The sequence below is a fragment of the Hetaerina americana genome, unplaced genomic scaffold, assembly GCF_022747635.1.
Source record: "Hetaerina americana unplaced genomic scaffold, ioHetAmer1.1.p SCAF_22, whole genome shotgun sequence".
Classification (NCBI taxonomy): Eukaryota; Metazoa; Arthropoda; class Insecta; order Odonata; family Calopterygidae; genus Hetaerina; species Hetaerina americana.
The window spans coordinates 7462665-7477120 of record NW_027286786.1 but is presented as its reverse complement, the minus strand read 5'-3'; the positions used below and the strand labels follow the sequence as shown (position 1 = coordinate 7477120).

The 14456-nt window shown below is 42.0% G+C and overlaps 1 protein-coding gene across 2 annotated transcripts; it reads right to left on the bottom strand.

Moving 5' to 3' along the window:
- Window positions 1-4758: 4758 nt before the first annotated feature.
- LOC139689268 (rhodopsin-like) lies at window positions 4759-11500 on the bottom strand. 2 transcript variants are annotated; one of them, XM_071586315.1, is made up of 9 exons: window positions 11242-11500; window positions 9519-9637; window positions 8260-8498; window positions 7147-7253; window positions 6870-6976; window positions 6483-6630; window positions 6158-6268; window positions 5807-5973; window positions 4759-5196 (listed from the first exon to the last, which is right to left on the bottom strand). In XM_071586315.1, exons 2-9 carry the CDS (start codon window positions 9635-9637, stop codon window positions 5073-5075), a joined length of 1122 nt encoding a protein of 373 aa, XP_071442416.1. In that variant the 5' UTR covers window positions 11242-11500; the 3' UTR covers window positions 4759-5072. The 2 variants fall into 2 exon arrangements, with proteins under 2 accessions (XP_071442416.1, XP_071442415.1); XM_071586314.1 differs by lacking the exon at window positions 11242-11500 and adding an exon at window positions 11126-11167.
- Window positions 11501-14456: the final 2956 nt, after the last annotated feature.

Below are 14456 nucleotides of genomic sequence, written 5' to 3'. Positions count from 1 at the left end.
ACCCCCACGGCCTTTTTAGCTTCATCTCCCTTAATGCCCTTCCTATCTCATCGTAGAGTATGCCTGGACCCAAGCTGTCTTCCTCTACGTCATATTCTTTTTCAATGTCTCACTTTGTTGGTCGAAGATCTTTACTATACAGTTCTTTTATACACTCCTTCCATCTCTCTTGGATCTTTCCTGTGTCAACTATTACCTTACCCGCCTTATCTCTTACTGTTAGCATAGATCTCCCTTTCTTACTTCCCGATAAAGATTTAACTTTGCTATACAGCGCACCAATTTCACCCTTCCTCTGCAGACTTTCCAGACTCCGTACGTCATTTTACCTAACTCTGTGTTTACATTCTTCCATTTTTCCTTTCATACATATTCGTAATCACATCATCCGTGATCCATGGTTTCCTCAATCTTTTTGCGTTAACGATTCTAATAGTTTCTTTTGCGCCTTTAGACAACCCTTTCTTCATACATTCCCATTTTTCTTCGATATTACTTACCTCTTTACCGTCCCCCGTGATTTCCTCCACAGCCTATTGGTACTTCTTCCTTTTTATAACATTTAATGCTCCTACGTTCCAATTTCTAACCCACCGCCCCTGCCTTATCTTTTTGAAATAGACGCTATATTTCATAACATCTAAATTGTTGTCAGAATCCTCGTCCGCTCCCGGGAAGCTGTGCGAATTTATATCACTGTTCCAAAACCTATGTCTAACCAGAATATAATGTAGCTGATACCTTTCTGAGTCCCCTGGCATTTTTCATGTACACCTGCGTCTTTTGTGGTGTCTAAACCAAGTGTTGGGGATGGCTAACCCCTGCCTCTTGCAGAACTCAACTGCTTTCTCCCCGCGGTCATTCTTCGTACTTAAACCGAGGTCCCTCACCTCATCACCATCTCTTACTTCGCCTACTGTCACATTTTAATCCCCCATCGCTATCAAATGTTTCCCTGAAGGAACACCCGCATATTATGTCCTCTAATTGATCGTATATCCTATTGACTTCTTCTTCCTTATGGTTTCTCGGTGGCATGTATACCTGAAAAATAACCAAGTTCGTCGGTTCTGCTTTTATCTCCTCTTGTAGTAATCTATCCGTTACCTGCTCTATGTTGACTACACTTCTTCCTACCTCTTCATTTAATACTACGGCAACCCCTCGTTGGCTCTCGTCCCCACTGCTGTATATTATTCTATAATTATCACTCCAGTAATCCCCGCCAATCTTCCATCTCACCTCGCATAGACGTAAAATATCTATAATCTCCCTTTCCATCTCTCGCTTAACATTCTCCAATTTCCCTGTCCTAACATTCTACGTTCCTATTCTAACTAACTTGGTCTTCTTCTGATGTGTATTCTGTCCTGCTGCTGCTGGTTTTCCCTTGCAAGGTTTTCGTGGGATGACGACCGCGGAAGCCTTGCCTCCCCCGCTGCCGGGCACGACACACGGCCGTTTTGGCGGAGCCCCGTAGTTGCAAGGACTCAAAATCTCTGCATTGTCCCTCATGTAAATCTTGGGAATGATAATTGAGGTGGTTTCCCGTTGCCTTCCTCAATAGGGTTTTTAACGTGACACCATCAGTTACTGGTCGCCCCACTGGGATCAGACGCCATTGCAGCCACCTCAATGAGGAACAGACGCTGCGTGGACTACCTTTCGTCTGGCACCTAACCTTAGACCTATCTGGCATGGGTGACCCTACCAGGAGCAATAATTATTGCTCCCGCCAGCACAGCTCTAGTGGTCATCGGAACGCTCAAGCCCTTCCACCACGTCAAGGTTGTAGTCCGGGGAGGTATATATATATGTATATATATATATATATATATATAACTTTTTTTTGAAGTCTCACGGACGTGTTTAATAATGTATTACACTTAGCACTAGTGGACACAGACAAAAACACATGAACACACAAAAAAGAGACTCACTTTTTTTCGAATTTTCGGTGGTCGCGTTCACCTTTATTAAGGACGAGAGGGCTAGTAATAGAGTTCTATCCCTCTTTTATATCTTATATATATATATATATATATATATATATATATATACGTATACATATACATTATCCTATCTTATATATATATATTCAAGTTTACCCAGTAATCACTACCATGGAATACTATGGGCACAATGCAGTTTTATTCACTCTATTTTGCTGTCTAGATCTGACATTCATTTTTTTTACTTAAGACACTGCAGATGACCATTTCAGCGGGAATGAATACAATTTATCTTATCTTTTATCCTAAATATTGTATAGCCTCTCAGTTAATGCGCACAAAATGATCCACACTTCGCTTGTTTCTCCAGTTTAATTTTCATTATTCTTCCTATTCTTCTAATCAGGCAAGACTACTCCCGTTTCAGCCCAATCGATTTGATTCCTGCAATTTCTCTCCCTGTTTTTGTCTTTTACTGTGATACTATCAAGAGCCTCACGCAGATCTGATGCGCCCTCAGCTGGCAGTGCCGCATGTTTAGGCTGCGATTAGGAGGGTGGGTCTACGCCTCCAATCACTATGCCCCCTCTTTAAAAAACTTCCCCCACGGACACCCTGTACAACCGCGTCGGCGTATTTGTTTCAAACTGTACCTTATTTGAAACTAGTGAATCATGGCCACCCAACTCATTCGCGTGCCTGATGCACTGATTTGCGCATTTGTTTTTGAGCAATCTATAACTGCTCATGGATCGGAATCGATACCAAATTGGAAATCAGCCTTCCGCGAGGACTATCGGAAAATAAGTTTGATGCTTCATGCGGGAGAGGTGGGGAGCAGGTACGCACTTGGGGGGGGGGGGGGTCACCAACTAAAAAACGAGAGAATGAGAGAGATCTTAGTAGAAGATCACTTTGGGTCTAGGAAGAGCATGGCTGTAGAAAGGAACTCACAGAACAGCCATATGTATTATGAATTATGTCTTGCGGATTTTAAGATGGCTTTCGGCGGAGTAAACTGGGCGCCATTGAATAGAATTTTTCAGAAGGTAAGAAAAGACTCTTCAAGACTCAGATTGCAGGCATACGGATAGCGTGACGAATCGGGATGGCCAGTGCTCGTCAGGGGAGTAAGACAGGGATGTCTATTACTACCTGTTTCTTTTCAAAACGTATGAGCATCCTGAGTAAATAGTAAGAGAGGCTCGGAAAAGACTAATAGGCAGGCGTGAAAGTAGGAGGAGAACTCTCAAAATCAATTATGTTTGCGGATTATTAAGTATTAGGAAGCCAGACGGCAAATCCTTTCAAATACAAAATTATGCGGATTCTCCAAATATTCGCCACTGCAATATCTCGTATTTCCTGCATCTTTCTCACGAAATATCACTTGTTTTCAATTATTGTCATCAAACTTCTTTCTTTTATTACAATCATTGACGTTCATTTCCAAATGCATTCTGATTTCTTTTACGTTTTCATTCCGTATTATTTCATTTCTTTCAAAATATTTGGTGGCTACTTGTTGTCACTTTGTGGTCATCATAAGCTCTCTCCCAAATTCCTCATATTTTCCGCAGTCGCTCTTTTATGTGTCTGCTTCATCACTTCTTCAAAATGTTTCACTTTTACCTCAGCCAATTTTACATATTCCCATCCACATTTCACAAAAATATAACATAAACACGCCCAGTAATTCCTTTTAAACTCTCGCTAGCACCATTCACAATGCCGTTTCGATATTATCACCGTATTTTGTCTGGATTGAGTTCAAATCAACCTCAAGCACGAATTTATAAGACATTATTGCTTTTTTCGACCGCTGCTTTATTACTTTTACTCTGATTTACTTCTCTGACGTCCACTCTTCCGCAACGTCCACTTTGGAAACTGTTGAATAGTAAGCTGTGCGTTGCATAGAACCTTTTTTGTTCTCGCATCTTTTACTCACGATTTTTGTTTGCCATCATATGTAACCAAAAACCCCATTTGCTCTTAACAACACTATTACTATGTGTATTACACCATAGCCACTTATTCAAGAAAATCCTTTATATTTGCACAAAATCGCAAACGTTTCACCCTTATCATCCACGAGCATGTACTCGTACCATCATTTTTTCAGTCTTAGGTCACCGAGTTCTCTTCTGATGTATCTCATTCCATCCCATCTCAAATTCCCCATAGCACCCTTTCACCTCTTTAGTCTTGCTATTTAAAGGAGCATAACTAGAATTAAATCTTTGAGTAATAGGAGCCATGAGGACATCGTCATGAAATCGTGTTTTTTATCATGCATCTTTACCATTGCACTCAGATTCATTCCTAAGGTCTGACTGTTGCATCAGCTATCGTCAACTCATAGCAGACATAGTGCCATATTATTCCCAAGCAGTTTAAATACCATCAGCACTATTGGCCATTGTGTCTTACTCGTACATAACGGAGCATTCATTTCTCTCACACTCTTCCTCCGAGTATTGATCAATTTCATTTCACACGTCTCGTATTTCAAGTGCAGTTTATTAGAAACAAATATTGTGATGATTTTAGCTGCATTGTAACCAACACAAGCACAATTAATGCCTCGTATTTGCAGCATTAGTTTTCGTCGAGATAAGCATTAGGATTACATGTTTGTACCCATGAAAATAAATTTTTTGAAATAAATTAATATCACAACTATAATTGCACTTTCATCTTAAATTCTCTCAAAAAGAGTTTTCCTATTTGTGAACTGAAAAACGGAATTGCATGGGGCATTAAAGCTGGGGACGTTACGAACAGGAGTGAAATAAATATTAAATTTTTATTTTGAAAATTATTTTTATTGATGTTGATATAATCAACACATTTTTCATTGCTTCACTGTTTCTTCCTCAGGTTTACAATATCCACTTGCTGCTCTTCAGCATGGTTGGTTGGAAACATGGTTGGTTTTCATAAGTATCGTGTTCGTGCTGGTTTTATTTTTATTTTTTTATTTATCGTGCGTTTTATGTATAGTTATAGTTTATAGTGTCAGTCATAGCGGTGTCATTTGGCGGCGGGGGGGGGGAGAGGGTTGTGTGTGGCATGGCGTCGGCCGTAAAGGAGTGCCGGGCGGGCGAGCGTCCCCTCTCACGCCTTCTCCTCGGTGGCCGTGCCGCTGGAGGCATTGTCGGCAGGGGGGGCTGGCTGTTCGGCCCCACCGCACACCAGGAACGGCAGCTTCTCGTTGAGGGCGGCCCTGTACTTGGGGTGGCTGCGACCGATGAATGAGGAAAAGAGAGAGAAAGGGGGGGCAGCAGGTGGAGGAAGGTAAGGAATAGTGATTATCCGAGAATATACTCTTAAATGCTTGATGCTCCAGTTTCATGAATGTGAAAGACAGAAACACAAAAGAATAGAACCCTTCAGTCAAAGGGTCTGGAGTGAATATTGTTTAGAAATTCACCCTTCAGATTATATATCTACTTGAAAATACGACTTGTAATTTTAGCAATATTTTTTATTGACCCAAGAGAACACTTTCTACCCTCTCTTCGTGAATTACTGGGTCGGGCACGAAATACAAATTGCGAATATAAAACCTCCTCGGTGCCCAGATTATCCCCGCGTAAAACTATTATTTCATGATTTTCCTATAATATTAGGCATTATATTTCGTCTGTTTAAAATTTTCACATTAATAATTTCTTCCTAATGTATTCTACCAGTCCATGCTGTGCGTACTCTGGGAATAATTTTTATTCTCTTGCATTAGGTTTTCCCTTAGAAAGAATATCTTCTGCTGCGTCCAGGTTGCATTGAGAGAATAACTATATTTCCGGTAATTTATATCTTAGACTTGCTTGCTTGTACGTTTGCCTTACCTGATGCCGTAGACAATTGGGTTGTAGACGGCGTTAGCCTTGGCGAAGAGAGATCCCCAGATGGTGACGAGGGGGCTGATTGTCATGGTCTCAAAGATTCCAGCGAAGTTGATGATGAGGTACGGGGTCCAGGCCATGAACCAGAGGGAGATGGTCATCAAGGCAATCTGAGGGGAGAGAATAGAGAGAGAGGTAAAACGAGGCAGCGGGGTGGCGAAGGGAATACTGCTCTTTCCCCCCCGACTCAAGAGAAACTGCCCGTTGTGCAAAGTTTAAGGACTCAAGCGCAGGAGATTCGACATTTTCAGAGGGAATTGGTATGACGGGCAAGAAGGATCCTATTTCTCTCACCTTGGCCAGCTTGCATTCGGCGCTGGTGTTCTGTGCATCCGCGGATCGAAGGGAGGCCACGTTCATCTTCTTGGCCTGCTCCCTCATGGCCTTCTCGTGGGCAGCCACGGCCTTTAGGGGAAAATATGACAATGAATTAAGCATATGGACTTAACGGGGTCTTGCTCTGTTTTGGCGATTCCAGAAGGAGATGGAATTGCTCACTCCTCAACTTTAAACGGTCTAGAACAACTTTGAACCTTTTTAATTCCTCGCGTCCTATTAGATATTGGAATTACTTGGACTAATTGTGCTCGAGTTGGCGTGGGTGGGGTCTCGTACGTACCTTAACGATGAAGGTGTAGGAGTAGATGATCACAGCCAAAGGCAGCCAGTAGCAGAACACAGAGTAGACGAGGATGTAGCTCTTGTGGAACCAGTCCTTGGTCAGGTAGTCAGTGCCGCAAGCGGTCATGTTGCCCTCCGGGACGTACCTTGAGTGGAAATTATGTGAATGAAATCGGTTGCAGTTGAAGTTCGGCGTCACATTCATTGAGTACGAAAATAAAAGTGGATATTGAAATGGTTAATATGCATTTGCCAAATACTTGGCGATTTATGTACCGAGTTGAGAGTCCTGTTTGATCGTGGTTACTTTGTTATCGTTTGTGATGAGTGAGTGAGCTGCAAGCAATGAATGAGGCAATGTCGTCTCTCGGGGATGAGAACTGACCTGTTCCAGCCGATCATTGGGAAGATGGTCCAGATGGCGGCGTGCACCCACACAATGAGGATCCACCCGAGGGCCCTGCCGATCGTCAGGGGCTTCCCAGAGAGACCCTGCAGCAGAGAAAATCGTCAGTCCGTCCCCGACCATCCCGTCGGTGTCGGAGTAGTTGCGGTCAACTATCCCTACGAGTGGCTTCATTGAATGTAATTCCGAGACAGGTTCACACAACTTTGTTGGACATTTTACTTTCGCTATTCATCAGCTTAAAGGCTACTCTTACCTTCACGATGACATTGTATCTGTCCATGGCGATGGTGACCATCGTCCAGATGGACGCACAGCCGAAGAGGGATCCCGCAAAGGCGTAGAGCTCGCACATGAGCGGACCTGCGAGATACGTCAGAAGGGGGCGTGAGAGTTAGTTGCGCGGCATGGCCATGTCACGTCAGCCTTTGATAATTATGGGAAGGGTAGTAATGTCGCATGCTTGTATTCACTTAAGTATTCGCTTAGCCTAACGTATGGCTTTTTCGTAAGTACGAGCATTGCTTTTCAATGAAAATGAAAGGAGGACACTCACAGCGAGAGGCGATAAAAGAGTCACATTTTTGGAGACTTGATGTTGGCATTATGAAATAATTTCCAGAGTTAATTGCAATTAGCATCTTGAATTGCTCAGATGGGCTGACCTGGGCCCAGTTGACGACTGAAGAAGCGTAATTGACCAATCATTAGTGAATGCTTTAATAAATAAGTCCCGCCATCAAAGTGCGGCATCATGGTACTTACTGTCTACGTTTCTGAAATCAATGTTTTGGGACTTCCCAAACACCACAATAGACCACCGCAGCGCAGCGGGTGGGGTGAAACCAATCTGTAAAACTCCTAAACCCTTTGTAAAACCCATGTCTAGTATAAACTAACTAGGTTTGGCAATTGAATTTTACAGTACTCATAACATGCACTACTGAATGTGTGCTCTTTTAAAAATAATAGTGTTATTTATTTCTTTTACTCTGATGTAAAAAATGAAAGTGTTGTATATCACGGAGAATACACGGAAGCATTCTATGTACACGGTCATCATTGTGAACCTCAGTGCCTTTCGATGCAACTTTTCAATGCAATTGGGATCATGCATTCAACGTCTTTTTATTTGAAGCGCACATGATTCCCTATTACCTAATCTCGCGTTTCCCTTGTTTGAGTTTCGAAGTATGTTCAGTACTATTTTCAATTTCAATATTCAAGTATTAATACCCGTACCAGCTGTTCCAAAACAACTTTCCGCCGTCACACGTCTGCCTGAAACCCGGTTTCTTCTCTGTGGCCAGAGCCGGTGTCCCGAGACAGATCATTTTTGGGATAAATATTTCATATATAGTAAACTCACCAAAGACCCACGTTTCGTTCATGCAGTTGACCAGCATGAAGGGGCACATGACGACCATCATGAAGAAGTCGGAGAAGGCGAGGTTGACGACCAGCAGGTTGGAGGGGGTTCGCAGGGACTTGGTGGTCGAGAAGATGTAGATGACGACCCCGTTGCCGCACCAGGAGACCACGCCAAGGCACCCGATGACGAATCCCAGGATTCCGTGCCACAGGGGGTTCATGGGAGGGAACTGGTACCTATTTTTCGTTAGGATTATTGAAATATGAGAATGAACATTGTGTATAAACAAGTTATTTTAATTTTTTCTTGAGTTATTTAATCTCCTTTAAATATATAATATTTAAATAAATGTAATAAATGGTGATTTAAACAAATATATTTTGTAGGAAAAATCAGATCGGTCTACGTTCTTCCGTCATGCTTTCATTTCCAAATTCCAGCCGGCCTCCGAATTTCATCTCTTTTCATGCTCTATAACTGCCAATAAAATCAATCGATAACTATATACATGTAGTTACAAATAATTTTTCCCGTACTTGCAACTATCAAAATGCAATGCTATCAAATTTTTACTGATAGCGGATATAACAGTCTCTTTAAATTATGAGACTGTAAATAGTGTAAAAATATCATGAATTACGAATGAGTCCTTAATGCTTTTAATTTAATCCATGCCATATGAGATTTTTACAACTGGTGAAAGTGTAATTTATACGTTTGATTCCATTTGTTCCAAAACGTACTTGGGTAGATAGCTGAAACATCATGATATAGGCAAACAACAATTGAATGACATGATCAATGAAATTTTTCTGTAGTGGTAATATATGTGTGTTTCATGTTTTTTTTTAAATGCCCATGTCTTAACTAAACACCTATTCATTGTTATAAATTTATTCATCATTATTCATTTAAATGTTAGCCTGTTTATTTTTCAAAAAATAATCGGTATATTGATTTCATTCATAAGGTTTTTGAAGTCAGGAGTTTGGGAGCTGGGAACGATTGAGGTAAAGTGGGGTCAGCTCTTGACGTTTCGATATCTAATCCCGTCACCGTCGTCAAGGTTTGGGTACTGATGGAGTTTACCATGCGTCGAAACGTCGTGTTGGCAGTGGAACCCTGACCTTGACCGGTGGAAAACGCCAAACCTTACGGTCAGGAACGATTTCAACTTGGGCATAGTAGTGTCGATGATGATGTAATTAGAAACGGTTCTTTGATGCTCCGTCGCAATTCCGCGCAGCATCACTCACCAGTGCGGGTCGACGAGGTGGAGCATTTCGGGCAGAACCATGTCGACGACGGTCTGGTTGCTGAAGCTGCCTCCCCACTGGGCAGCCGCCTTGGGGTCACCCATCGAAGCGAGCGCCATCTGCAAGGAAAGAACACGGGTGTGGAGCTACATTCAAATATTAGATCAATGGGCACTTGGGATAAAGGTATACGTGCCTGAGTCACGTATGTTGGCAAAACTAGTTCAAAAAAATATGAGTTATAGGGAACTGGGTACCTTTCTGCGGGCCCGTCTTGAAAAAGGTAATTTTTCAGAGTTTAGCGCACGAGTAGATAGGCCAAATCCGACAAAACCGACGTCTAGCTGGTTAGACTACATTGTTTTCAGTCGAGATTTATTTATCGTAAGCACAATAATAAGATGTTTATTTAGAGCTATCTCATTAAGAAAAAAACAATCATCTCTTTCATACTGTAATGCCGAGAGCGTTAAGATGAACAGTTCAATTCAGTGAGGAAATACCCGATCCGAAATTATGTCCTAAGAAATATATTTTGTATTTTAATATGTGATTACATCATTAAAAAGATGTTTAATTATAGGCCGACATATTAATAGCTGTTTTCGCATACGAATCAACCACGGTCTCAGGTACTGAACAATTCAATTAAGTCAAATCACCCCAACAGATCTTCAGATATGATACTGTATTATAAGGAATATGAGGCTATTAATGTAAACCTTAGAGAGGTCGATGATTAGTTCCCTTGATGGTTATACTGAATCAGAATATTTTCCATTTCAGTTAATGCAACCAATAAATGCACGACTTTAATTTTTAATTTAAACTTGTACGTTGGAATTGGGTCAAATGTTTTATAACCGTCATTAGCTAAGAGCGTAATCTTTGGGAATGAATTACGCGTGCGCCTTTATTTTTTCTCTACACTTGAATTGTGTCGCGCCAAATGCTTCGACGTCACTGTCATACATTCAGGTACATCACAGTAAATATGTACCTAAACATATGACGTAGTACCGTAAAAATGCATTGTTCATTGTGGTAAAAGTGCAAAAACAAAGTTCAAATCAAGATTTTTTCTCATCAAGCAATGCCAGAAAATTTGAGCTTGCCACAGTGTCCAAGGTTGGGGATGAAGGTTGTCGCACGGAACGTTTTGGAAGGAGGCCATTTAAGGAAACACCATTTATCAGTTAAATTTGATCAACATTTCAATATCTTGTTCTATCTGTAGTATTCGATCAGAACTAACATACACACACAAATTTCCTAAGAGAAATTATATTGCTGTAAACTATTCAAATGGATAGAATCTCGACTCGGCACACAAAATCTTAGTTAAAGAATAGGAATTATATGCATCGGAACCCTGGGAAAATGCAATTACAGAGGAAAATATGTTTTTTTGATGAATGAGCAAATGAAGCGACGAGCACTTATACTGTGGATGGCATGGATTGTCCAGGTTGGGATGAACAGAGCGATCGAGGGGCCCTCTCTGTTTCCGCAAAGGCTGGGGTGTAGAATAGTCGGCGTTGGTCGCCTGCTAGAGAGGACCGGAATCACACGCAGAGGCCAATGACATCGACTTGAGTAAAACTTACGGTTTTTTCGCCGTCGGGACCACTCATGTGCGGGAAAATTCTTAAAATGGAGGAGTTCACCGGAGAGGTAGGGTCGGGGCGAACGCTAAAGACTATGACTCCCTTCAATGGCTTACGTCGAGGTTTGGATCGAGGAAGTCTGTGTTGGTCAGGAGAGCAGGAGAGAGCCGGACAACTGGCGAGCCAACCGCCAACTATTCGGAGAGGATCTTCTCAACTTAGTCGTTCCTCCGTCGACGCCGGAGGGAAAGCGAAGCAAAGTGGTGTTTGCGGTCGGTTCTTCTTCGCACTCACTCTCAATCTCCGAGATGGGTTGGGCAGTCGGGCACACCAGTTGAACTCTCCAGTGCTCGGCCAAGTCTCTCTGACGAGGAGCGCTCCTCCGCCGCGGGTATATATAGCGGGGCGCCCCCTGGGCTGGACCCGCCCCCGCCCTCCCCCCATCCCTTGAGAAGCCTGCTAAGATGAAGGCGGGGAGGAAGATCAGGGCGCCTCGGATGACGGAAGGCCACCTCTCCTTCTCCTCCGCCGGCGGCGGGGGGATGGGCCCTGGGTGGGGGGAAGGATAGCCTCCAGGTGATAGATCACACAGCCCCAGGTCCGAGCCGGAGCCAATGGGAGGAATTAAGCGAAGGCGTGATCAAGGTGAGACGGTTGCATCGTTTACGAGTGCCTTCGCTCTTGTCCATTTAGCTCAAATAGATCAAATCTCTGTTTTCAGACCCGGGGTATTTTTTCTCATGACCTATCTAGCCTTCCCAAAGTAATCATTTTACAATGTGTGGTACTTTTTCTAAAAAAATGGAAACACACGAATTCAATTAGTTCATAATTGGCTTTAATCACATTTTTTCCATATTATCTCTCATTATATGAATGTTCGGCCGTGAGATTTTCCTGGGAGTTGTTTGATCGCGTCGGTGGATCCTCAAAAATTTAGCATATTATAGCAATTATATACAAGAATTTTATAACAAATACGGGGAATTACATTTACTTTCCATTATTAATAAAAATAATCGAGTAGTAGTAGTTTTTAGGGGAGGCGACCGACAGCTGAGGTCATTTGCGCCATAGGGGATGGACAGGAAAGGACGAAGGGTGGAGAGAACCCGGCGTCGGCATTAGCCTACTCTTAACGAAAGGTGCCAAGGGGTCCGCAGTTTAACGTCCCATCCGACGGACGGCGTACTCACTCAAAGTGCCCTCCACAAAGCACCTCAAGTAGGGATCGAGATACCTCTGAAATATATTCAACACCGCCGGGATTTGAACGCGGGGCCTCTGGGTGGGAAGCCAGTACGTTAGCCACCGCACCATCTCGAACCCCAAAATAATCGAGATAGAAACATAATTAATATTTGTTATCCTTAAGATTTCTCAAATTTGTCACCCATACATACTTAAATTTCTTAGTGTACTTCACCTCTAGAAGGTCGCCATTTGTGCTACAGAACAAAGTAGATTGTGCCCAAAAACATAGTTCCATCTGTTCAATGACGTGAGTTTTGCTGTCAAATCTCCACCCCACAATATTTTTGGAGTTTTTGGAATTAGAGAGAGTTGCTTGGGGTGGGATCGAGAGAATAGGACGGATGTGGCACAATTCAAAAGCCACATAGCTTTGATTGTGGTTGCAATTGCAGGTCGATTGCGCCGTGCTTGCTTCAAAAAAGGAGTCGGCAATTAGGAAACTAACATGTTGACACATTTGAAATGCACAGTTCTTCGTGAATAACTTTCCACACATTTCCGTGCTAACTACATTCAGTCATGATCCTTTGGATGACTGCTCTCCGGTCAAATAGATAGGATGAAGTCCTCTTTCACTTTCTTCACTGAGACTGCTGGGTCCGTGAGAGATGGCTTTCCACTTTTTGGATCTTCTGTGAGGGACCCGTGGGTCGTTTGAAAGTTTCTTTTTCACCTCACAACCATTTCAAGCAATGGCGGGCTATCATTGCCAATTTTCCGGGCACTGTAACCTTACAAATGAAGGAATTTAATTACACAGCGAGCCTCCATCTTCTACTTACTTCGAGTTACTTCAATCTACGGCATCCTATCACAAACCAAACCAATATTAATAGATGCATTACACAAAATTGTGTAAATAATGATCAAATTAAATGCAGGATAAAATTGATCCGGATATCTTGGTTATTTCATAGCAATAGTTACTTAAAAACAATTCCTCCACGTAATCTTTGAATTTCGTGAAAAGATATTCAACATTCTTGCCTCGCATCGATTGCAAGATGGCAATGCGTTCATTGTGGCCCACTGCGGTCTGCGTAAGGCGATGGGCGTGGCGTGGGACTGCACCCCTCTTAGCGTCTGCGATGCGTGCATTTTAAGATCTCTTGTCAGAATTGGTATTATTTAAACATTTTATTTCTATTTTTCTTCTAATCTATGGTTTTAAGTATAGCCACAAAATTTTCCGATCCTTGAATCAATGCTGACAAACTTCACCATGTAATCAGTACTTACCTTGACCTGGACTCGGAAACCCGGTTTTCTGATCAGCAGTCGAATTTGCTAAATGCTCATGGTATTCGCTAGGGGCTATTTTCCTGATTGAATGGTACTCGCAAAACTGATGTTGACTTTTCAAATCCATTACTCGCGACTTAATAACTATACTGTGCCAAAAAATGTCGCGAGAAAAAAATGGCTCCTTTCGGATTTATTAGATATTTAAAAAAAGTATACCGAAAGCTATCAAACTCTTTGATTCTTTTGGGCATCGATATATACTTCTCGGAGTTCACGATGTGATTCAGTGAATTAGCGCAACTTGAAAAAAAAATTAATCACACCGTTGTGGTAAATGGTATGTAATTATCAGTGTGGTTTTAACTTCGAATTCTTTATAAATAAAAAGCGAACATGAAGCTTCCTGTATGCTGAGTGTATCCCCTTGATCTAAGTATTTCTCCAAATTGCACGTTTCAAAAGGCACTAAATGACCAGTACATTTTAATTCCTGCAGTTCACTTATGCTGACCCACTGATACACTTTCATGCACCCACACGAATGAGTATGCCCCCCCCCCAAAAATATGCACTGCAGCTAAACATTCTTCCATTCCGCTTACTTACTGCCTTTGTCCATTTTTTTTGTTTTAAATTTATAGAAACGCCCTATCTTTAATCCCCTACCCTGTCCATGAATTATTCATTCATTTTTATTGTTAATATATTATATGTAACAGGAACTAAGATTTGGAGCGACATAAAAGTATTCCACGCATGTAATATTTTGCTAATTAACTTCCTACTCCCTAAAAAAAGCGTCGTTACCCAAAGCAATACATTTATATGTGTA